Here is a 25,480-nt window from a genome sequence, read left to right on the forward strand (position 1 = left end):
TCAGGGATCGCCACCATCATTGAAGCAGAGTTCTGAAGTAGGCTTACATTTAGGAGTTACATCTGGTGGGAGGCAAAAAAGAGTTGAAGTTGAGGATTGATATCACTGAATGTTGAAGTGTAGTTGGTATTTGTAGGATTCTTGCAGCTGTTCCATGGATTTGTCATATTTAAAAGTCAGGCAGTGACGCATTTTCTTTAGATGTCACAGGTGGTATAACAGACCTCCCCTGGGGCTGAGGTTTCACAGGAGGAGGAGGATTCTGCAGTTTGCTGCTAGTGAGAGTTTGTTGTTGGTAACAGCAAGTGAGAGAAACCCTTTCCTTCTAAGCTGTCTGCAGCAGGAGTGGTTCCTGCTCCAGGTAACTCGTGGCTGGCTGGAAATCAGGGGTGCCTGATCTAATCTTGGTCTGAGTAAGAATTTGGGTGCCCTGTGCATTGGTTCAATGCTCTTTCTTTAGGCTTTTCTGACCTATTTCTTCCCATAGTTATTAGCACTGTATTTTTTCTGTACACTTTTGGTTACAGTGTGTTAGTCATTTACTGGACACTGCTCTTTAAATGATATGGTTTTAGTGATAAGCTTTCCTCTAAATGCAGTGGATGAGTGAAACTGCATTCCTTTTATGGCTCTAGCACTTCAACATGACTAAGACTCATTAGGAGGTTTATGTTATTTTTCTTCTGTGTTTAAGCAGAGTGTTTATTTGAACTGCCTTTCTTGCTAGGGCTGACTATTTCTACATTGTGATCTTTTCAACATTGCAGACTAATATCTATATATGGTAAATGGATAATTAACACCAATAATGAAGGGGTCGGGCAAGCAAACTCAAAAGATTGACTTTCATGAAAAGGAATAAGGAAACATTAACTTCTGACCTGATAGCAAGCAGGATTACTACTGAGTTTGGATTTCAAGTCAGAGATGACTTGGTGCTGTAAAAATGAAAAGGAAAAAATTATGGCAGATGTTTAAATAAGGATAGTATTCTTATTCCAAGAATTGTAATTGCAGTTCTTTGCAGGACACATGGGTATGATATTGCACAAGCATATTCAATATTATTATTTTTGTATAGTGTTTTGAGTATTAAATATTGCACTCACTTCAGGAGTAGTTCTTGTGTCAATAAGACAATGTTTATCATTTATCTCAAGTTATATTTCAGATCATGTGCTCTCACAGAACCTTTCTTGCAGTGTGATTCAGCACAGGAAGACAGCATAGGCCTATAACCTTATACATCAGCTTTTTTTTCAGTATAATGGGGAAATACCCATGTTAGGTCATGTGTAGTGTTAATCAATAAAATGAATACAATAGTGGTGGTGTTTTGTATTCTTCTTTACTTCTACACACTGACCTACTGTTAACAATTACCAAAATACCATTTAATAGCAGTTATCCCTTTGTGGGCTTTTTTCTGTAAGAAACACCTCAGCAGTGTTGGAGCTGCTGCATCAGTGCCAGCATGTGGTTGTAATCTCAGTGAGGGGACAGCTTCTAAGGGACAAAACAGGGTCCCAGTCTGGGGCTTGCCAGTAGAGGGGGATGCAGTCATTCCCACTGTGCTGATGTGGATCATCTGCAGGGGAAGAGTGGATAGGAGGAATAATCTAGAGTCAGTGTGGAGTTACTCTTGCTCTGCTGTTGATGCTGCTGAGAACCTCTGGAGAAGCTGCACCCCCTCCTTAATCCTCTTTGGTCACAGGTCATTCCTCTCCTGGACAGAATTGAAGAGGGTGGTGAAAAATGGATCACTTATTCTATAGCTTAGTTCTATGATTCTCATTGAAATGGACTCTGAGAAAGAATTTAGGCATTGAAATCAAAATTGGCACGTGCAAAAAGCCCCATTGAACAATTGCCTGGTTCTGGTGGGGATTCAGCTGCTTGCAGCCTGGTGGTGCTTGGTGGGTGTGAGTTTCCACCAGTGCTTCCCTGGGGTCCAGAGTGGCATTTGCACACCTGAAAGGATTTGACCTCTTGTCTTGTTTTCCAGTCTTACTCCAGCCCAGTCTGTCTGGGCTGACTAGATTTCAAAAGGAGCTTTAAAAGCCATGGTGGAGCAGGCTTCCTCTTTGAGGTGAAGGGGAATTTGTGGTGCAGGTGCCCTTGGCTGACAGATGGAGTGAGTGTTGGAAAGAGGATCATGCCTGGAGAGTCTGCTCTGGAACAGGAATGGCTGCAGCCATAGAAGAGAGACATCCTTCCAGTCCAATATTCTTTTAAGTATTGACAGCTTCTCTTTGACTATGTGTATCTGAGGCTGCTCATTCCACAGGAAGCTGGTTTCTTCAAAAGCTCTGTCAGAAGCTGTTGTTCTGGGTGTGGGGATGGGTGTGGAGGAGCAGCAGCCTCACAGCTCCCTTACAGGCTGCACTGTCCTTGGAATTCCTTGCCTGCAGACTGCATGAAGCTAAGAAGACATAGGAAAAAAATTAGCCTTGGACAGTGGTGCCCAAAAACTGTTATTTGATGGCTGCTGAAGGGCTTATGTGGCAGGCAGCTTTAATACATCTCCAGACTGAAGAGTATTGATTTCACAGAAGCCACTTATTTCTGCAGATTTCTCTTTTGTTTTTTTCTCATGGAAAAAGGTCTGAGCATTAAGTAGTTAATGAGATGAACTTGTTTTACTTCTAGACTGAATAAGCAGCCCCATTTATGCTATTAGTGATTTGCACGTGAGAGGTTTCTCTAAATAAACTATGAAACTAATATATACTTATTAAGTTTTGCATAGTCTCATTTTTCCTGTCTTACCTGTTGGTGGAACAGGTATCTCCTCCTTTCCAGCGCTGATTAGGATTTTTGAGTCTGCAAGTAATTTGTTCAGGTCTTATTCCATGTTTGGGTTAAGCATCTGCAAAATTCATAGTTCATTCATTAGTTTGTTAATTATAAATAGTTACTGATTATAGGTAAAAGTATATTAATTTATAAATTATAGGCTACCTTAAATATAAATTCAATTTTATGAAATGAGCAATAGGTTTGCCTTTCTGTGAATCTGAGCTGTAATATTTGGTCTCATATAAGGGATTTAGGCATTGTATTGGAGTCCCTAACTGCAAGCTCAGGACCTAATCCTGTCTTGAATGTTCTTGTTGAAATTCACAGGGATCAGTAATGGATGTTAAACCAGCCACAGGGTTGTAGATAGTGTCTGTGTCCAACCCTTTGGCTAGAGAGATGGAGTACTTACCCAGTACTGATTGAACCTCAGGCAAGAATAGTGATTGGAAAGACTTTGGGGAATATAATGGTCTAATGCCAGTGTTATGATGAAAAATGCAGATCAGATGGATGCTAAACTGAGAAATTTGCAGTTGTCATCATCCAGCTGTTAGGGTAGCATTTCTTTTCAAGTCAGATTTAGGAGATATTCGTGGTTGCAGTAGCAGGATGGTTTTGATCCCATTCAGTGTATTTCAGAAACAGCACTGGGGAATTCTCTGCTGTGGATTTTTAGCACTGGCAAAGTCAGAGTTGCTCTTTGATACTCAAAGCTTGTTAAGCCTCTTGATCTCGTTTAACTGGCTGTAATGACGAGACAGATGAAGCCTGGTGAAAATGGAGATTTAAAGGAAGGCATTAAGGATAACAGTTTTACTGCTACATCAATAAGAGAACATTTCCTCGTGTCAAAGCCAATGTTGATATATGAAATAATTCCCTCAAGCTTTTTGTTTATTAAACTTTCAAGCTCTTGGGTTGCTGGACAAGTCCTCTGCTCAGAAGACACCTGGGCAGCTTTTTCCACACCAGCCTGTAATCCAAAGCACCAAGATGAAGGCAGGAGCACCTGAGCTGCCAGAGTCAGGTCCCATTTGAGGCATGTTGCTGTTCTCCTGCTTGTGGGATTGGGATTATGGAGCTACAGCATCCAGAGCAGGTCTGGGTAGGCTTGCCTCATCTGTTATGTGTTGCTGATTTACCTGCTGCTCCTTCTCTTCCTAATCCTTAAATATAGAATGCTTTTCCCTTGGCTGTTTATTTTCAAACTTGGAAAATTCATATTCATGCATTAAGGAGTGAAATGAATATATATGAGGTGGTAGAGTTGTCTGACCATAAAAGTAAGTGTGCTGTTGGCTGGCTGCATCTGTCAGTGAGTAAGTAGGGAGTGCAGACAGGAGTCAGGTGATTCAGACCACTGGATTTTGCTGATCCTTGGCATGACCCATTCCTGTTTCCTCAGTGTGCCTTTCAGGGAAGGGCAATAAATCACTTCAGCATCAGAAATACCCTAAAAATAATACACTTGGAAGGGCTTGTTACGGCACTCAAAATTTGAGAGGCACAGAAAGGGTGTATTTGGCTAAAGAAAAGAGAAGCTTAAAGGTCCAGGTTGTCCAAAGTAAATTACTTTATGCCTGTAATGCAGGGCAGGGAGCCACTTTCTAACAGGAAAAAATGTCACCTAGAAAGTGGGCTAGAAGTCCTTACTGTATGTTAGAAATGCATAATACTGCTCTTGTTTAACCTGAGTCTTTTCATATTGGCAGAAGTTTGGTTGGTTTTTTTTCCCTTGCTGATGAAGAGCAAAGCTTTAGTGATGAGTATATTTGTACATTAATTCCTGGAAAGATCAGAAACTCCTTTTAACCAAACTCATCACTGTTTCACTGTCCATATATTAAATATTATTATACTGAGCTTCATTAAAGGCAGTCATTCCTTCCTGGCTGTTGGTACCATTCACAAAGCATTGTAAGATTAAATTTTTTGTACAAATTACCTATCTGTATAAAAGACAGAGTCTGGATACTATACTTTTCCCTAGCTAATATATTTAAACTTTTTCTTTTTTTGGGGCAGGTAAAAGAATACTTCTAAGTCCTGTTTGTTTTTCACTGAATGTGCTTGCAGAATTCTTAGCAGTCATGAAGCTAGCAAGGCTTTTAGTTTAAATTTTGTGATGATTTTTAATATGAAAAGTTAGATAAATTACACTTAGGCCTAGTACAGTTGTTTGAACTGCAATGTGTCATTGTCGAGGAGGGGCCAATTTTCTTGGGTTCCACATTGTGTGGATGTGATAGGACAATAAATTCCAATAACTCTGAGTACTGTTACAGTTCTATCCAGGATAATATTGCCTTGGTCTTGTTTCCCACTGAGTAAAACACTGGAAGATTGTTTTTAGTAAAATGTGCCTTCATTATATTCTTCTTTCCCATAAAGCAAAAATCTGCAGCATAATAATGTATTCATAAGGCAAGATAGTTTCTTAAAGCCAAGAGAGGTGAGGTTTGAAGGGATGGAGAGGAAGGAAATTAAAGCAATGGCTGGAGGTTTGTGGCACCAGGAGCTTTGGATCTCCCCTGTGCTAACCAATGGATAATTACGAGGGTTTTTTTTTTCATTTATTTTAAAGTGTATTTATTTTAAATGTGTTTTTCTCCACAGGCTTCAGAGGCTAGTGCTTTTCCTTCTTCCTTCACCTTGCTGTTGCATGCAGGACTTCAGGCATCATTGGTTTTGGCATCTTTTCCAAATTAAACATTCCTGGGTAGAGAGGATATTGTGTGAAATAAAATTAAGATATAAAGCTTTCAAACTGTGATTGCACAAGCCTGTTTCAAAACACAGAAGTCTATCCTGTGTTGTTCTGGCATGTAAGAAACTTGTTTTATTGGTATGGGGGTAAAAGTCAATGTTTATGGCTGTGCTTTTTCACATGGACTTGTTTAGAAAAGTCATGATCTAGTTGTCAGAGGTGCTGAAGCCATCCTGCTTCCACTGGCTCGTGTGAGATTTATCAGTGCTTGAATCCAGTTTCAATTTGAGCTACTGCAGTGTTACTTTAATCTTTTAGCTTGCTGGGCTTCTGTGTAGAAGGTGAAATAGGCTGATTCTGGTGAAAAGGCTTTGATTTCAGCACGGCTAACTCTTAAGAGTACTACATTAATTTCCACATGTTCTGAGGGATAGGAATGAAAATCAATCTCTTTCAGCTGTAACAGATCTTTTTTATCAAAGGACCAATATGCCAGGAATCTGACAGCAAAGCCAGGGTTTTGCTGCATTTTCCAGCACACGTGCAAAGAGTATTCACACAGAAACTTGATTCATGTGCAGACAAGTAGCTGCAGTAAACCAATTAGTGCATGTACATTAGATGTTTTTGCAAAATACTCTTTGCATGTTTGTATAACACTATGGTCTGAAGCCATTTTTCTCTTCTTCCCCTTTTTTAGTAGCTTAAGGAAAAAACATATTCTCCCACAATAAAATATTTCTAAACTGTCAAACACAAGTTAGAATGCCAAACCTGAGGCAAATTCTACCTGCTGCAGTGCAACTGCTCCTTGTACTTTTTACAGTCTTTGTTTATGAGTTGGGAGAATCCCCACAGATTTGCTGGATGGGCAATAGTCCTGTGTCTGATTTGATGGGCTTGGCAACCTCTTTGTTAGACTCTGCAGAGACTCCTGGGCTGCTGCTGGGATGGCTCTGTACAGGTTTATACACTGAACTGCATTGCTCATCAGCAGATTGGACAAGGCTTCCCAACTGCTCACCATGCCATTTTAATAAATAAGAATGTATAAATGTAGGAATCAGATTTGTGTTGGGCAAAGCCCATGTGCACAGTGAGATCTTGCCAGCAGAGACACTGCTGCCTGCAGCTCGGAGCATCTCTTCTTTCCTGCTGTGTATCAGAGAGAAAGCTGTGTGCTTTCTTAAGCCAGAGGAAGGTGTCCTGAGTATCTGGATATTTTTCTATGGTCTGCTGTTGATTTGCTTAGGGATTGAGGAGACACAGTCCTGTCAGTCTCTGTGGGCTGTGGTGCTTGTCCAGCAGGCTGCTGGAAATGGTGACCGTAGTGCCGGGGTTGTTGAAGCTGTTTCAGTCTCAGGTGTGTGAAAATCCTCATGGTGTGTTAACTCAGCTGCCAGTGCTGCTCACCTACACCTGCAGGGGCTGATGAACTGATGGTGGTAACACGGGGCTCGCTCCATGCCATCTCTGTTCAATTTAACATTAATTCTCTGCCCACCATCTCTGTTCAACCTAACATTAATTTTTCATTTGTCTAAACCAGAAGGTAAGAAATAAGCTATCTTAGCAATTTCTGAGGTGTCAGTGTACACCTGGTACTTATTAATGCCTAAGAAGGCTGCAAAAAACTTTTCATCCATGATGATTTCTGTAAGTTGTGGAATACTTAAGGTTTATTGTTCATTGACAAAATCTAGGGATTAAGTCAATGTGATTTTTGTGCATAACTTGTAAAAGTTTTGAAATTTTGATTGTGTTTTAGCCCATGCAGAAAAATTCAGGGTAGTACAAACCATGTATGTTTTGGGCAAGAAGGGATCATGAATGATAGCACTCACAAATATTTAATTACTTCCATATTGGTATCCTTAATTGTCACCAACATGTTTTATGAAAAATCCTTTCTTTGGGATTTTTCCTCCTGAGAAGCTGAGAGGCCTCAGGAACAGAATGTAAACAATTCTTATCTGCTGCTGTGGAATGCAACAGGTGGATCTGGGATTGGTCTCACGTGTTTGTTTCTAATTAATAGCCAATCACAGTCCAGCTATTTTGGACTGTCTCTGTCAGTCCGAACCTTTGTTATTCATTCCTTTTCTATTCTTAGCTAACCTTCTGCTGAAATCCTTTCTTCTATTATTTTAGTATAATTTGGAATATAATATATATCATAAAATAATAAATCAAGCTGTCTGAAACAGGGAGTAACTTTCTCATCTCTTCCCTTATCCTGAGACTCCGGCGAACACCGTCACAAATGGTGACCCCGAGTGAGGAAAAAACCACCACACTTACTTAAAGAAAACCTAACTTTCATTATCCTTTATCACATTTATGTTGAAATTCAAGTCTTGGTGATGAGAGAGGCCGCAAGGTGTAAGGGAGCATACCAATGGAGGATACCTCTGATGTAATCAAGAACGACGTTTTGCTTGCTATTAACCTCATGTAACATCCTTAACTTGAAAATGGGTGATGCGTGAACTGTTCCTGTGACACTGAGCACGGCGTTTCGTTGCCAGGTACCTGACGGACGGCGGGCTGGGGCTGTACACGCGGCGGCTGAACCGGCTGCCCGACGGCATGGCCACGGTGCGCGAGACGCTGCAGCGCGGCACCGCCCTGAGGCTCGGCGACGCCGACAGGTAGGGCCTGGCTGTCTCTGTCCCCCTGGGAGCCTCGCAGGGACCCCCAGCCAGCCCCGAGTGGGCAGACACCGGGGGACAACCCCGACATGGACAACAGTGGGGAGACATCTCTCGTGCCCCGAGGGTGCTGAGGGCGGCTGGGCCAGTCACCTTTGCAGCAGAGGAGACACCAGAGACATCGGGGGAAGAAAGGGCTGACTCTTAGCAGGGGTAAATCCAAGGTTTTATTCAGGAGCTCAGGCTCTCTCCTGCCAGAGCCCCTGGAGTTGTGCCAAGGTTACGTATAAAGGGAGGAGGAAACCAAAAGTAGATGACATTTTACCAACCAATAGATGACTCAAAGGGATGGGCACTAAGGGACAGACACTCAGGACACTCAGTGTATAAAACAAGTCTCAGGGGGTTGACCCCTGGCCTCTGGCTAATCGCTCGATGTCTTGGACCAAAGCTTCTAGATGGAGGGGATGGGATGCTGAGTGATTGACAGAGAGCCAGGGTGGGGATTTGGGGATGATCTCATCAAGGGAGAGGGACTACATAGGTAAAGGGAAGAGGGTACAGTCTGGGATAAACTATTTGGGAAAAATACGGGGATACAAAAACCAAACTACTTCAAAGTATTACAAATTATAAAAACACACTACAGCAGTAGGGGCTACACACCCCTGGCAATCCAGGCACTCAACGCCTTGGGTGTGAATTTCCCTGGAGTGCTGGGAAGGACGAAAGTTTGACAAGAAAGTTTCACAGATATGTGTGCTTGGTAGAAGGCTCTTGGAATGTAGAACCCGAGAACAGAATAGAGCTGGAAGCAAGTTTTGATATAGAAGAACAATAGATGTCTAAATTGACAATTGCTGGACCGATGCAGTTGGTTTAGGGGGAGGCCAGGGAGCCCCTGGGGGCCCCCTGTCACTATAGGACATAAAAGTACACAAGTGCACACTGCTGTTCTCAAGGTGAAGAAGAAAAGGAAAGTTTATTTGCTGACTCCAACATTTATAGATTTCCAAAAGTGACAGTGGATTGTAAGGTGGCAGTGCCACCAATGACAAGCAGCAATGACATTGCACAAACCAACAGTCCGTCAAATTTCTCCTCCTCCATTAATGAATGCAAAACAAAGAGTTATTTACAGAAAGTGTGTGAGAAAGTTCGCTGAAAGTTCTGACATCAGAAAGCTTAGAAAATCTTAAAAAATCTTAGAAAATCTTAACAAAATGTATGTCACTGGTAGCAGCAGGCAGGCAAGGGGACTCCATGCTGCTTCTGAGGGTGCTAATCAGATGAGGGTTTATTGGGGGTCCCAGCCCCGGGAGCAGCATGGTTTCTTTGGGAGAAGGGGGAGAGCCTAGGGAGAGAAGGGGCCAGGGGAGAGTCTGTGTTCTCCCCCCACAGCTTGACAGGGAGATTCAAAGTGGTTGCAGGATAAGATTTGGGCCAATGGGATTACGGATACCTGATACTCCAGGGGAGGATCACAGGCTGGGAACAAACCCTGCATTTTCAAGGGGTGAGACAGAGCACAGCATTTAACTGACATGTAACACCACATTGGACAACTAAGAAAGCAAAGGCTGAGTTGGAAGGAGGTTTTATGACTAGAGCAAGGGATATGTTGGCCACAAACAAAAAAGATGTTTTTATCAAGGAGAAATAGGTCTTAGGAAAAGCAGAAAGATACCATAGGCAAACAGACATGCCAATGTGGCAAGCAGAAAAAAGGTCTAAGAATTTTCCACTGCAAGAAAACTGAAAAACTACTTTAAGCTTAAACTGTAACATACTAACTCATATGATTGGATAGTATTGACCATAATATGGTAATGATGGTGGTTATGATAGGCTGTAGGTAATAGCAAAGGTGTTATATATGATGCTGATTGGTTGTTATGTGTTAAGATGCCCAGCGAAGAAAAATATATAATGCATTTTAATCAGAACTAAAAAAGGGTCTTCAGGCTTGCCTGTAGCTGGAGCTGAGAGCTGTAGGTGTCACCCAGGGCCCTGGGCTGCTGTATACAATAAACAGCATTTTGAAGAGCTGCCTGGAGTCCTGCATCTTTCATCTCAGGCTCTTACACCAGAGTATTTTAGGTTTTGTGTTCATGGAGGTGTCAGGAGAAATGCTGGTTTTGTGTCTCCTGAGTGCTTTGCTGGAGTCTCCCCAGTGTTTTTGTGGATGGGAGGCAGCACAAGGTGTTGAACTCCTGTTTTAGTAGTGTTTGAAATAGAAAGGACCCAGTTCTCTTATCATGTCCGTTGATTCTTCTCCAATTCCAGTAATTCAATGTGAACAGTCAAGGCCAAATGTCAAGAATTAGAGGGCTGGAAATCCATAAATCATGGGAGTGCAGTCACAAAGGAACCCAGTGAAATATTCTATTAATGCTGATATAAATGGGTTAAATACTGTTGCTTTTAACGAGGTCAGCACATGGCTGCTTCTTTCCCTTCCAAAGCCTGGTCACTGTCACTGCTGATGCAGTAAGTGACCCATATCCTTTTTCTTCCATGAGGGGCCTCTAAGTATAAAAAATTTACTTTTGAGGTGCATGTTCAAACCAGTTTTTGAATTAAAGGTTTTTTTTCTTTTTGCTGTCTAAAAGTCATTCCCAGTACATGACTGAGCTTGATATTACTGGTGCTTTTTTCATTGTGATGCATATATTGCTAAGGAAACACAAGTGATGGAGAATCTAGCCTTGTTTTCTAAGCAAACTAAATCTAAATCTGCCAAGATTTGGAGCTAAATCTGCTTTGGCAGCCTTGTGATATTAGCAAAGAGCAGGATGTCAAATGTAAACAAAAGAACTAAAACCTCTCAGAGAATCCCAGCTCAGTTTGAATTACAGGCCAACATATGCTTTCCAGTTGTAAAATATGCCTGGATTTTTCAAGGAGCTCATATCTCTACTGAAATTTGCAGCTTGAAACCCAACCAGCACTCACTGCTGGTCCTGTGGGTGAGGGTGTTGCCACCTGGTGATGCAGCTGGAGATGAATCAAGTGTCATCCTCTGCTGCTGCTGTGGCTTCTGAACCAATATTGCCACAGTAGCAAAAGCATCTGTTTAAAATTCAGCATTTGTCTAAGATAAAGTATGTTGTTGTTTAAGTAAGAGCTTTTCTGGAGAGCCAGTGATACATTCCTGCCATTGGTTCCTTCCCCCATTCAATATTTTCTGTGCTTGCAATGTTTCTTGTTTGCTGAACTCCTTTCCTGAAGGCACCACACACCAGGCACCAACTAGGAACATTTGACAAGAGGGATTATTTGTGTGTTTAAATGTATTACACCTAGAATGGGGCTGTGACCCACTGAAGTGCAATCTCTAGGTTATCATTTGAAACCATCCTTTCAGTTCACCTGGAGGGGAACAGACTTTACACACAATGAGGACTCTGCAAGACAGAAAAATTACCCTTGGTCCAAGATACTGTGATGATACTATGATGTGTTGCTTTGATTTAGTCTTTTCTATTTAGAATAGACTACCTTATGCAGGAGATGAGGGGTTTCTGACAGTAGGGCACTGATTTAAAAACAGCTCCTCTTTGCTTGCTGGGTGACCATGATGTGCAGTTTAAACAAAAAATTCATCTCAGTTCGAGGTGTTTTCTGGGGTGAAAATGGGCATAAGGAAAAGGAGTTTGAATAAAGCTGTGCAGTATCTAATTGTTTTCTTCATTCTCTGAGGCAGTGGGCAGGGGTGCTGAGTTGCTTTATTGGTACATGCAGAAAACATATTAAGATTCTATTTAACTTGTTCAAAGCAGATGTTCATTGAATGCATGGGAGAACAAGTGTGAAAGACTGTGAACCTGTGAGCATGAGGTTAATCATTAAAAAGTTATCAGAGGAATTTTTTGCAGTATGCTAGCTACTTTAGTTTCTTATGCTATTAGTTGTAGAAGTTTAGTTGTGAGGCTTTCACTCATTGGCTCTGGTAAGGTAAAGCACAGACCTTCCATTTTCCCCTGCAGCAGGGAAATCCAAACAATTTAATGCTTGATTGCAAGGTTAATGGAATTGTTGCACAACACAGCTGAGCTTACTTTCTGACTTCAAGATAATTTCAGTTTGCATTTTAAATCAAAAAAGGCATTAAAATACTCAAAAAAGGCATTAAAATACCTTTTTATTTAGTTTGTGATTTTTTTTTTTAAATTTAGTTTGGGATTTTTTTTTTCCAAGGTTGGAAATCAATATCCTGTTGTTTTGTCCATTCTGTATATATGGACATGGTGTGTGCCATCTGGTTATTTAAGTTGATTTCACATTGTCAGACACAGCTGCTCCATCTGAGACTAAATCTGGCCCTTGTCTTCATATATAAAACTTGAATTTGTAATCTGTGTAGGCAAATTAGATCTGAGTGAATCTTTCTGTAGTTGCTTATCTGTTATTTAGAGGAGGTAGTTCAGACCTGATTTATCACCAACTTGTGGCTGGGACAGGAGCCTCTGAATGTGAGCATGTCAAGGGTAACTTCAATGCTATTAGGGAAGTGTCTCTATGACCTTTTAAAAATCATCAGTGATGAAGTGCTTAAAATCCGACTGCTGAGCATGATTGACTTTGTCTCTTTCCCTTTTTCAGTTCTGTTTGAGGTTGCATGCATTGCCTGCCTTTGCATAAAGGCATAGAAAGTTCTTCCCAGCTGCTGATTGTAATGACTTGTCAAGAGTGGATTGTGTTGTCTTGGTGCTTCCAGCAGCTACAGCATTGATGGACTGTAGGTAAAACAGGAAAAACAGTGCTGAGCTTGCTCTCCAGGAGTGTGTGTCCTGATCACATCTGATGAATACAGCTTGGTTAAAAACAAGTCCACATTCACATTAACTCTTAGGCAGATTTGTGGCTGAAGCTGCTTCCTGGCAGTCAGCATTTTAGAAGTATTTCCTGCTTTTGGAAAGATCTTTGAATATTCCCAGGGGAGACTGTGGACCCTGGGCAGGAGGTGGACAGGAAAGAAGAATTGGAAGTGGAGCAGAAACCAAACAGAAAGCCAGAGGACATTCCATGCAGAGCACACATACTTTGCTATTAATAAGAATGTCCTTAAGTGCAGTACAAATGGTAAAAATGATGGCTTTCAGAAATAGCTGAAGAGTAGTATTTTGCTGCTATTTTGCATTTTATAATAAAACAGATTAAAGTTATTTCTATGTCTTGGCTCAGGTAGTAGACAGTATTTCACATTTGTGGAGTAAACCCCTTTGTCTGGCATATGTTTAAATTCACTAATTGCAATTTAATTTCTTGAATCCTGCTGCAGTGATGAGATTACTAAAAGATGGGCTAGTTCTTGGTGGTGGAGGGAGACTGTTGGATTGCCTTCATAACCAAGGGGATTTGGATCACACTTCAGAAGGGCTGAAAGACAAGCTGAAGCAAGTCATCAAGTCGGGGGAAATATTGGCCTGTTTTGAAAAGTGGGGAGAGAAGATGTCACTGCTTTTGGGAGGAGGCAGATTCCACTGAAAGCAGAATTACAGCCATGGTGCTGATGGATATTGCTTAAGAAGTTGCATCAAATTTCCTTTAAACTGCACCAAATTTCCTTTTTTTTTTTTTTTTGGTTCTGTGCTGATTTATAGTAGACAATGGAAAATTCGTAATATAAGGAAAAGAAAAAGGAAATTTTTGTTAAGATATCCTTTATGTAGTTTTATGGTAGGATAAAACAGCTCAAAGTCCTGACTGTGGCTTCAGTTTTTCTTTTTAATTGAGGCAGTGAAGCTGCAGTTTAATGAAGGTGTAGCAGAAGTCCTCCATCACTCCCCATCTCATCATTGCTGCAGTTTGCTGCTCTAGCAGTGGTACCACAGTCCATAAGAGAAGGGGCAAACCAGAGAAAATGGTTCTGGAATAGATACCTATAGATATATAGATGGATAGTCTTCATCCTAAATTGTTAGAACATGACCAGGTCATATCTTAAGCTTCAGGTGGACCCAATTGCTGTAATAATATGTAGAAATAGACGTTCCTGCCTTGTAATGACAATGAAATTCCCATCATGTCCTGCCCCTGCTGCATCTCCCTGCCCTGCAGTGCTCTCAGGAGTGTTGATGGGAAGGAATTGCAGGGAGATTCCTCTGGAGTTCTGTGGGAATGGGTTTGCAGAGGTTGTCCTTTCTGTCAGGAGTAACTACATCCATTGAAGTCATCTGCAGACCTCGGGAGGTCTCAGCTGAGGAAGTTGCTGCCACACTACTTGCACTCTGCCTGGAAGATGACATGCCATCAGTTCCCAGTTCCTTCACTTCCACAACATCCTGGCAGTTGCACTTGCATTAAGTTGCTACCATTAAGGCAACTTACAAGCTCCACTTTCCCCAATTCTTTTCCTTACTGGGACAGTGAAACACCCCTGTATAAGGATCCTGTATATTAAATAAGCATAATTTTCTAAGAAAAACCTTAAACTCTCTGTTTTTTTAGGATAATACAGATAAAAAGTGGTTTTGAGCATTCCTTGCCCACTGTGTCTCTGCTGTGAGTCACTGCAGTTTGTGGATATATGCCCATCCAGAGTGCTTAACAGCAAAGTCACAGCACTGGTGAAATGATTCATGCCCAGCAAATCACCTGCCTTGTTTGACCTTCTGTTTGGATTTTATCACTAAATTAGAAAAAAGTGCATTGCTTCTAAATATGCAAATTGTACCTTGGTACCTGTAGATATCCATCTCTCTGTCTCTGAAAGATCCCATATTTATCTTGAAAACTGACTCTCAGAAGCAGGGGAAATTCACATTGTAAAGATTCTTTCAGGTTTATGGCCCTGGGATCTGCTGATTAGAATCACAATACTATATACTTTTATTTTCCAAGGAGTCTTTTTCACAAGCTGCAATCCAAAGTGGTTTTGGATTCCATAAAGTAATTGCAAAGTTAAGCAGCAAATAGTAGTTCAAAACAAAGGTGTAGTAGCTGCACCAGGGGCCTGAAATGAGCATTACCAAAAGGAAGAAAAGGACACTCTTCGTACAAACATGCCAAGGTTAGTCAAGGGAAGCAGGGTCTTTGACAGATCTGTTTTAGTGGTCTAAAAGATGACAAACTTCTTGTAAAGTTTTCTTCAGGTCTAGAAGCAAATATTTTCATTACGTAACACAAGCTCTGTGTGGATTTGTTCAGCAGACCCAGTAACAATGTTTTTCCTGTTTCTTTTTGCACATTGTTTTGGGGGGTGTACATGTAGTGCACTGGACAAAGTATTCTGGGCAGTGCTTCTGTAGGGTTTGGTGGTGTTAATTCTGTTCAGAGAGGCATAATGGAATGGAAATAGGTTTGAAAGTTTTGTTTGTTTCTTAGGCTCAGTCTAATTTTACTCATTGCATGATGGCAGCTAAGAGTGTGATTCCAACAACCAACTGAGTGAGGCTGGAAGCTGTAGGAAGGCTAGAGAGAGTTTTGAGGAGGGGATGACTTAAGGAAGTAGGTAATTTTTCAGCTGAGATTGTGTTTGTGTAGAAAATTCTATCCAGGCTCCAAAACACCACGTGATGTAGAAATAGCAGATGTATGGTTGACTTGTGGGGGCTAGCTGCTGAAGCAGTTTTATGCCTAGAAGTTAACTGACTTTTTGTAAAATTAGAATTGGTTTTCCTTGGGGAGTTCCTACTTTGTGTATTCATGGCCACAAAAAAAAAAAGAGCAGATTTTACTGCAGTATGGACCTGTGTGCATTCAAGAAGCCAAGAATTATCCTGTTCTTCTCTTACTCAGGTATTCAGGTATTCTCTAATATCTGGTTTAGTAGCTCCACAGGCTGACAAGGCACTGAGAGCAGTTCTTTGCCTTTTTCAGGAATTCTTCACATGAGAAGGTGCCACTTCTCAGAATTCTACCACTAAAACTAACCAAATAAAACACCCCCCCCCCCCACCTGGAAGCTCTTCCCTCCAAAGGAATTTGATTGGACAATCTTCACATGCTTGGTTATCACTCAAGTTCTAATCCTCTTCAGAACTGCCTGTTTTGATTAGATGTAAACATATGTAAGAGATAGTCTGGACCTGGGCTTTAGGAGCTGCATTTCTTGTTGAAACCTTTCCCCTGGTGTCATGCCCCTTGCTTTTGCAGCTGTGATTCTCCTGCATTTCTTTATGTTTAGGGCATATTTGCATCTCTCCTGTAGCATCTAAGTAAAATATTTAGGCTGGCAGCTGCTGTTCACCACAAAGGTAAAGGAAGGTGGGAGGTGCCCTCAAGGGAGCAACTCGTGGTGACTAAGCCAGGCCTTTCTTTTTGCCCATGCAGACAGTTTGTGCTTCCCTGGAAGGCTGCACTGGGCATGTGGACAGGTGAAGGGACCTTGCCTCTTCCAGAATTGTTGGTGCTGATTCTGTGTAAACAGGGAAAACTGCCTGATTTAAGCAGCTGAATAATTTCCATCTGGGCATGGCAAACCCAGGATCCTGCACCACTGGAACTAGATTTTCCTGAAGAGATGCTTCCTTTCACACACCCAAACTCAAAGTATACAAGTGTAAAGTTGATCTCAGCGCTGATTTGGAGGCTCTTCTGAAACCCTCTGTTCCTGGTTCCACTGCCAGAGATTAGCACTGTCTTTTCTGTTGTATGAAGTGGCTTTCAAAACACTTTAGACATGTGGGAAATTAAGCTTGTATTCCAAGGGTAAACAAGATTGTAGATACAAAGAGCATTTTGAACTGTATCAGGGTCTTTGTGCTTTGCATGACAAACCGAAGAATGTGAAATGCTTGCTGACACAGAGCAGACTTTGTTGTTTGGTTTTCCATGTCAAATGGCAAGAGAGTCAACACAGTCTCACAACTGACCTACACCAGTAACCTCTGAGTTTGGGATTTGGAGATTGAATAGATAAAACTAATAGCAGACAGCTGTCAGCCTCCCAAAGCAGAATCCCAGTCTGGGGCTGTTTGAAGAGCCTGGAAGCTCATTGTGGCTGTGAAGCAAATTTCTAAACTGGTGAATTTTTTCAAATATTGTGTTTATTACTAAATATTGCATTACTGGAAAACCTAAACATTCGTTTTTTGATCTTAGCTTGTCTATGTTTGTTGTCCATAGTTGTAAATTTCAATATTTATTTGTTTTTCCTCCTGCTATACAGCTATGTATTGTCTTATGATTATAACAATCATTTATTAGTATTTGCTTCCATGGTAATAGAAATATTAATGTTAATAGCCAGGATCTAAGCTTCCTTTTTAGCAGGTGAATGTTTCCTGTAATGGTATTGTTTAGAAAATTATATCAGAATTCTGAGTCCAAATGTAAGATGCATGTGTTTTCCTTTATGAGCTTTGCTGGAGTTGGTTTTCCTTCCTTTCCTTCCTTTCCTTCCTTCCTTCCTTCCTTCCTTCCTTCCTTCCTTCCTTCCTTCCTTCCTTCCTTCCTTCCTTCCTTCCTTCCTTCCTTCCTTCCTTCCTTCCTCCGTCCTTGCTTCCTTCCTTCCTTCCTCCTTCCTCCTTCCTTCCTTCCTTCCTTCCTCCTTCCTTCCTTCCTTCCTTCCTTCCTTCCTTCCTTCCTTCCTTCCTTCCTTCCTCTTCCTTCCTGTCTTCCTTCCTTCCTTCCTTCCTTCCTTCCTTCCTTCCTTCCTTCCTTCCTGCCTTCCTTCCTTCCTTCCTTCCTTCCTTCCTTCCTTCCTTCCTTCCTTCCTTCCTTCCTTCCTTCCTTCCTTCCTTCCTTCCTTCCTTCCTTCCTTCCTTCCTTCCTTCCTTCCGTCCGTCCGTCCGTCCGTCCGTCCGTCCGTCCGTCCGTCCGTCCCATTTCTGTCCCCTCCAGTGAAGAGATTTCAAACACTGCAGGTGGGGTGAAGGGTCTCCATCAGTGAGACTGCTCCAAGGAATTTAGAATCTCTGGATGCTTTGATCCATTGCATATACCTGGTCATGAGACTCCTAAATTGGACAATTCACTTAAGTGTCTGAAGTGGATGTTACCACTACTATGGTATATCCAGTAAATACCCACATCTGCAGCACAGCAGAAGAAGATCTAAGGTATCTACCACTTTAAGCTCATATTTGAAATTCTCTATATTTTGCAGTTATCTCCTTCAGCTGTCCTGAATGGCAGCTCCTATGTCCTATGTTTTTAGAAGGTAATGAAGTAAGCAGGGAGTGCTTTTGGGCTTATTGATACCAAAGAAAGTAAAAGCATCCCTGACCTGGCAGAAGATGTCTTCAGATAAAATGAAGGTTCCTTCCCTGTTTCCATGGCACTTCACAAAGAGGTGCACTCTTTTCCCCTTCTGCCACAGGCCTTATATGTCGCTTTTGACTGGGTTTTCAAAGAGCAGGGAATGTCTCGTTTCCCATGTATGTGCACAGACAGAAGTGCAGAGGACGGAGTGTATGGACCATGTGGAATGAATGTCTGTGCGCAATGGAAGGAAATTCCCCCTCTGTGCTGCATTTTACCCGTTGGGGAGTGGAGGGACAGGGACAAAAGACTCTTAACTATTTATTTGCTGCCCCAGGATTCTTGGAGCTGCTGCTTATGTCACGTCATTCCTTGGTGTCATGATGATTTCCTTGGTGTCCAACTAGATATTCCATACTGGGGGTGCATACACTTCTTATCTGTAGATCCTATCCTGTTTCTCTCAATTGCTCAGCTTCCTCAGGACATAGGGATTTTTCAGCAGTATGATAAGGTGACTTTGTGACCTTTTTATGACAGCTAATAAGATTCACAGTGACATTGAGACTCCACAGAACAAGCAGTCACTTTGCTCCTGATCATTCTGCACTGAGCTCCAACATCCTGAGGCTTAAACTGCTCAGTGTTACACAGCTACATGGGGCTTAAAAACACTCTGCTGTTGTATAAACAGGCATTAAGGCTTCCACATGATGCTCCTATGTTGCTTAAGTATATGCAGTTAAATATACATTTGGCCAGGATAAATAATTGCACATTCCGCAGTGGAAGCACTTGGAGTGACATTGTGCTGCTACAGCAGTATTATGAGAAAGTGTGTAATTTGTTTTTATCAAAGTTTTTTTAATATATTCTGACTAAAAATAAAACATCGAATTTTATTAAGACTGATTGCTGCAATTTGAGGCTAATTAATTGGAATGTGTGAAACCTGTGTGCAGGGTTAGCACAGGGAGCCTCAGTACCCACCCCTGTGCTAGAGGCTGTGTTTGTGTGTGTCCAGGGATAGATGGTCAATAAGTAGCCAGGGGATAAATGCTAAACATTGGAAGTCTGATTAGTGCCTGAGCAAAGTCCAAGGGCTGAGGTCAGCTCTTTTTAACAATATGTTATTTTTTTTGTTGTTCCTTCACGTCCAAAGGCTCAGCTCAGCAGCTACTGTGGAGTTACCATGTGCTCTCATCAACACCAAGTAATATTTTAATCTTTTTAATCTAATTTTAACTTTAAAGTTTATCTTTCCTGATTATGTTGTTAGTTTAAGTTAATTTTCAGATATATCAACTAATTCATTCCTTTTGGTTTGGGGGAAATGAGCAAACCACCTTGAGTGTTCAAAAAGGTTTCATTCCCTCTTTCATGTTCATTGTCAAGGTTGATTTATTCTTGTTATGAAACTTGCAGCTAGAAATACTCCTCACAACATGACTTAATGCCTTAAACATTTCTTTGAAACCATTCATGTTATTTGATACCATCTGATATGCACATGCATAGTTTCATGTTTCATTTGCATTTTTATGCAAAGACCTAATTTTTGTTTTCAGGGATATCTGAAACATAATATTGCATTTGCAGAACTGAAACTGTTTTGAATGCAGAAGGGATGAACAGAATATTATCAGGAAATGGCTGGAGATGTCTTTATAGGCAGCTCTGTTTCTCTGTGGAAAAAGATAAGAGGGAAATGGAGAAGGAAGAATCACCAACATGAGCCTACGGGAGAGAAATATGAGTGTACTGTGCCAGGTCAAGTTCACAGAGGTTACATTCACCCAGGAAAGCCTTAAATTCCACTTAACCTGTGTTTTGGGACTGTGAGTATCCTCTCTCCACTGCTAGGGAGAGAATGTGTTCACTTCTGCTTTGAGAGCAGTTCTGAAGCAAAGGACTCATGAGAGGGATCAGGTGGCAGAAAGAAATCTGCATTTACACATCTCTAATGTCTTAAATTTGCATGCAAAGGAAAGACAGAAATTTTCTGAAATCAAAAGACTGATTTCTAACTGAAGTCAGTCTGTGAGTTTCATGCTCTTATTTCTGTTGAAATTCTTTGTTAGCTTCTAATTATAACCACTGAGTTGTTTCTTTGTTAATAGAGGTTAAAAGCCAAAATGCCATATGGCAAAAAGTAGTTGTTTGTTATTCCTTTAGGTCTAAGTGTGCTGGTGGCACAACACCCAGAGGGCAAAATTAGAGGTGTCTTCCACTCTGTGACTTCAAAGTTTTGGTCCCTTTCTGCAGTTACTTCTGACCAATTCTTGATTTTAGTGACATTCTCATTTGTCACTCCGTGTTTGTATGGGCTGACTTTACATCAGCTGTAGTGAGCTAAACGTGATTGATAAAATAATCACTTTTCTGTGAGTCATACCATATGTTTCCCTCTGTCCACCAGCACAATTCTGCTCATTCTTTTCTGTGAGTTATTTTACTTTTCCTGCATCATCCCCTCTGTGCCACCAGTTTGCTTTCCCTTGCAGCCATCCATCTCTTTCCAAACAATGCCTTGTGCTGTCTGGTGGGCTTTCATCACATCTACCTGTGTCCTCAGCAAATTACTGCAGCCCAGCTTTGCCCTTGAAATGTGTTTGAATCTTTAAGTTGCTCCTCACTTTGGGTACATTCTTCTCTCATTTATTGACATTGGGCTCTGATTCCACCTCCAGATTTTAACACCCGTAAAATGAGGGGTTTGCAATATATCGTGATGTGGTTGAATTTATTATGGCAATGTGTGTGTTATCAAATCATTTAGGAACAAGGGATTATTTTAGAAATTAAAAAATGAGAGCCAAAGGTAACTTACGACTTGGCTAAACAAGATGGGGTGAGATCATGGGAGGAGAGTGAAACTTTCTCTGGACATTTTCAGGAACAGTAGTGAGCTGTAGCTATAACTTCAGTAGAATGGGTTCAAGGCAGACAAGAAGAACAGGGTGATTAGAAGATAAGCCTCTGTGGACTTACTATCTTATAAACTAATCTCTGAGAACTCTGTTCCTTGTTTCTTTAAAAATCTATTTGAACCAAAGCACAATCACACATGAGAGGGAAAGTGGAGGGAATAACCAAGAAGGGGTTTTCCAGATGAATCTTTGTTTATTTCTTTATTAATCTCAAAGGCAAGGAGTTTCTTCAGTTTCTTAGGTGTGCCTGTTAAAATGCTAAATGTGAGTGTGTGCATTAATCTAATTAGTAATCTGGTTTTCTAACTGGGGGGGGGGAGGGCAGGATACACCTCCTGACTTTTGTCCTTTCATCCTGTCTTCCCTCATGCAGTTCAGTTCATTGAAGTGTCTAAACAAATATATCCAATGACCACTCCTTAATTCTAGAGGAATTCACTGAAACAGAGCTGTGTTTATCAGTCCTAGTTTAGGTCTCTGATAGTAGCAAAGTGAGCCACCATTTCACAGCTCAGCCTTAACCAGGTGGCCAATGTTGAAATAGGACAGAGAAACGAGAGGCTGGTTGAGAATTATTTCATTTTTGTACATGACTAAAACAGAAAATAAGGGCTTGGGTCTTGTTCTTGTTTTTTTCCTTACAGAGTGGTGATGAAATGATGAAGGTCACAATGTACAAAGTTTAGTTGAGGTTGCTTCTGTGCCTGACTGGAGCAAGGATCTCTGTTTTGGCTTCCTGTGTTAGGGTTGTTTCTGTAAGAATATTTCTCGCCGTCTCTCCTGCCAAATTATTTGCTGGAAATAATATCAACATAAGATACTGAAAGGTGTTGATTGGACTCTTGACTATTGTGGAGCTATCAGAGCAGGAAGTGGGATGGAAAGAATTCAGGTTGAAGTCCTTGAACTCCCACATCTCCCCCAGCTAATTTAACTATGAAAATGAACAGGGGTCCAAGGGAGTTGTCTTAGTGTTGTGAAGTCACATTTTTTCATAAACCAACAGGATATTTAATAAAAAAATTCCAAATTTCTCTAAAACAGAGATGTTTGCTCTAGCAGTAGCAGAGCTGGCCTTTGGAGAGTTTCAGAGTTGGAAAATTAGAGATAGTGTGACAGTGCCTTAAAGCCTCTTGTTAAGAAAATAAATTTCTGACAGGATCCCAGCCACTTCTGAACATTTCTGGTCACTTCTCAGCTGTGCTTGTGCCACCGCTGTGGTGTAAAGGTGTTCCTGATCAAGGCAGACTGAGAGTTGTGGTTGTTCAGCCTGGAGAAGAGAGGGCTCCAAGGAGAGCTGAGAGTCCCTTGGGCTGCAGGAGGGGGACTTGGAACAGGGGGAATGGCTTCACACTGCCAGGGTGGGTTTAGAAAGGGTATTTGGTAGAAATTCTTTACTGTGAGGGTGGTGAGGTCCTGGAACAGGCTGTGACTGTTCATCCCTGGAAGTGTTCAAGGCCAGGCTGGATGGGGCCCTGGGCAAGCTGGTCTGCTGGAAGGTGGCCCTGCCCATGGCAGTGGGGTTGAAGGAGATGATCTTTAAGGGCCCTTTGAACCCAAAGTGTTGAATGATTCTGAGCTGGTTCCCTGGGTTTCAGCCCTTTATCACTGTAGAGCAGTGAGCCAGCACCTCCAGCAGCCCCAACATTCAGCTCCAGGCTTTCCATCTAAATTGGTTTTCACTTTCCTTTTCTTTTTTCCAGTTACTCTTCATATTCTTGGCTTCCCTTCACGTCTTACCTTCTCTGTTCTCCAGGGCCCTCCAGAGCCAAATAAGTATTTTGTATTGCAGGACAAGGTTTCTCAGGGAAATCAGCACAACTCAATACAAAAATCCTGTCTCATTTTCTAATGATTCTCGGCAATTGTTCTGTTTTTAACCAAGACCGAAGTCAATCCTTAGGTTGGCGTGCAGCTTGGAAAATTTCAGGCCAAACATCTCAGTTTTGGCAAAGTGATAAAGAATTGAACTCATTCCCCCTGCTAATTAGTTCATTTCTGTAACTCGGCCATCTCTGAAGCACTGGGTGTAGCCTCTGGGAGAACAAACCTAAGCAGGGAAGCCCAGCAGGGCTGGGGAAGGGATTACTGGGCTGGGAACAGTTTTGCAAGTTTTTGCTCTCACAGAATGCTAGGAAAGGTTAAGGAGTCCTGCAGGGACTTGAGTGGGGCAGGGAAGCAGTGCATGGCTGATGAAATGATCCAGCAAGCAAGCCTTGCTCACCTGCTGGAAAAGAGTAAAATTGTGTTTTCCTCTTATATTTCATGGCTGGGGCGATTAAAAAGTTGAATTCTTCTGCAGTGGGATAGGAGGAGTAGGCAGGATGTTGGGAAAGGTTTATGATTTTGCACAATTGAGCTTTTGTTTTCTCACACTTTATTTCTTAAAAAAAAAAGATAGAGAAAGAAGCTTTAGAAAGGTGCTGCTTTAAAGTTGTTATCAGTTGGGAATGAGATAAGGTGGGTAAAGGGGTGGTGTGGGCAGGAGTTCAGTTCAGATGCTCCAGGGCAATTCATCCCTGGAGAAAGGCAAAGGGAGGAGGGAGGCTCCCTGTTTGCTGTGCTGGCAATCAGCAGGAGAGAGGAGAATGTGTAAAGAAAGAAAAGATGGGAGTCAGACCCCAGCAGGATGCCTGCTCGAGTTGCATCTCAATAAATAATAAGCGCTTGTTATGCTAATAGTCACGATTTCTAATGACATGATTTGCATACAGATGGTCTGCATGTTAATTAAGCTGTGGCATAGCCAGTGATGCACATCTCAGGTCTTGTCTTCAGCATTTTCATGTGTAAAATGATGCAGCATGGAAATGAATATTGAAGCGTTTTCACGTGCAAATAAATAGCTGATAGAGTAAAGAGCCTGAGATAAGCAGGAATACCAGGGGCAATCGTGGGAGAGGCCCAGAATTAGTGTCACTTCTGGCTCTGACAACATCTGGCCTTGCCCCTGATTGTAAAGAAAATAAAATGAAACAAAAGGTTGCCTGATAATGCCATGAGGCATGATAATAATTAACCCCTTGTTGGTTAATTACTAGGTGCATGCTTGTGAACATTGCTGCACCTTTTACTAGAGCACAGAATTTAGTGGTTTTATTCTGAGTTGGGGGTGTGGGGGGGGGTCAAACAGGTGCGACCTGGCTCTTTGGAGAGGTGGAATAATGTGGGCTGAGTTACTCCCTGGAAAAAATGCTTATCGGGTTACATGGCATTCCAGACTAAATATTTAACACAGTTCATAAGGTATATGAAAGAAATATTTACCTGTTAGGGAACTGTAACAATATAATATAAAAGTTCATTACCCGGGTAATTTGTTAATTTTTCAGGTCAGGCATCAGGAATTTGGAATTAGTTCAGTTTCAAAAGCAAACAGCTCAGTTTTCTGTCACAGGCAGTAACTCCCCGTGTCAATATTCAGTTGTTGTTGCCATCAGGTTTCCCCTGTCCTGCTGCAATCTCAACAGAGGTATCTTCTGGTCAGTAAGGGCAAGAGGTTTCATTGTTGTGTTCATGTTTGCAGGAGGAGTGTTTTCTCTGTATGTAAGTCATCCTTGAGCAGTGGAACTGCTGGAGTAGTTAAAAAGTTGACCTTTTGCTAAAAGCCAGTCTGAATTTTTCTCCAGTCAAGTCTGTGCAGCTGGGCAGCTCTCTGAAATGCAGCTGATCTGAAGGACCATTCTCAGGTGATTTTAGGGGCTTAGCTGAGGCCAGAAGTTCACCTGGGCAAGCTGTGATTACCAGAGATGTTTATGAGCTAAGGAGTTTCATGGAGGACACACTTCTAATCGGCTGCAATTTTCAAATATTAGTTTAAATTTAGTGCCTTATCGTTCATGCTTGGGCTTTTTTGCTTCTTAATTAAGAATTTCTATTTTGTTTCTAGAGCAATGAGTCCATAAGAGTTGTCAGCATTTTAAACAACACCCTAGAGCTAGGAGAAACTTTTGTTTCAAAGTGTGCACTGGTTAGAGCTGCTGTCTTGTAGGTAAGTGGTTTGAATCAGTTAATTTTTTGTTTGGGATAGTATAAATCTAAAAAAACCTCTTAGTTTACATAACCAGGCATAGATAACAGTGGCAGGGAGGGGAAATGTCCAAAATTCTGTATTTCATTAAGAGTCTACTGTGAATTTGGAAATGGCAGAAACAATAAAAAATTAAAAAGACCAAACAATTCACATGAAAAAGCACATCCAAAAGAGTGGAAATACTTTGCAAGGTAACCTGAGAAGGAGT

At 41.5% G+C, this 25,480-nt stretch overlaps 1 protein-coding gene across 6 annotated transcripts in view; it reads left to right on the forward strand.

Annotated features, from left to right (window-relative positions):
* Positions 1-25,480, forward strand: part of NAV2 (neuron navigator 2) — a 380,173-nt gene that overhangs the window by 286,651 nt on the left and 68,042 nt on the right. For all 6 annotated transcript variants that reach the window (XM_009098722.4, XM_050974858.1, XM_050974860.1 and 3 more), the window contains exon 11: positions 8,038-8,160. In XM_009098722.4, coding sequence (XP_009096970.2) covers positions 8,038-8,160 — 123 coding nt within the window. The remainder of the gene's footprint in view (positions 1-8,037; positions 8,161-25,480) is intronic.

Source organism: Serinus canaria, chromosome 5 (assembly GCF_022539315.1).
Source record: "Serinus canaria isolate serCan28SL12 chromosome 5, serCan2020, whole genome shotgun sequence".
Lineage (NCBI taxonomy): Eukaryota > Metazoa > Chordata > Aves > Passeriformes > Fringillidae > Serinus > Serinus canaria.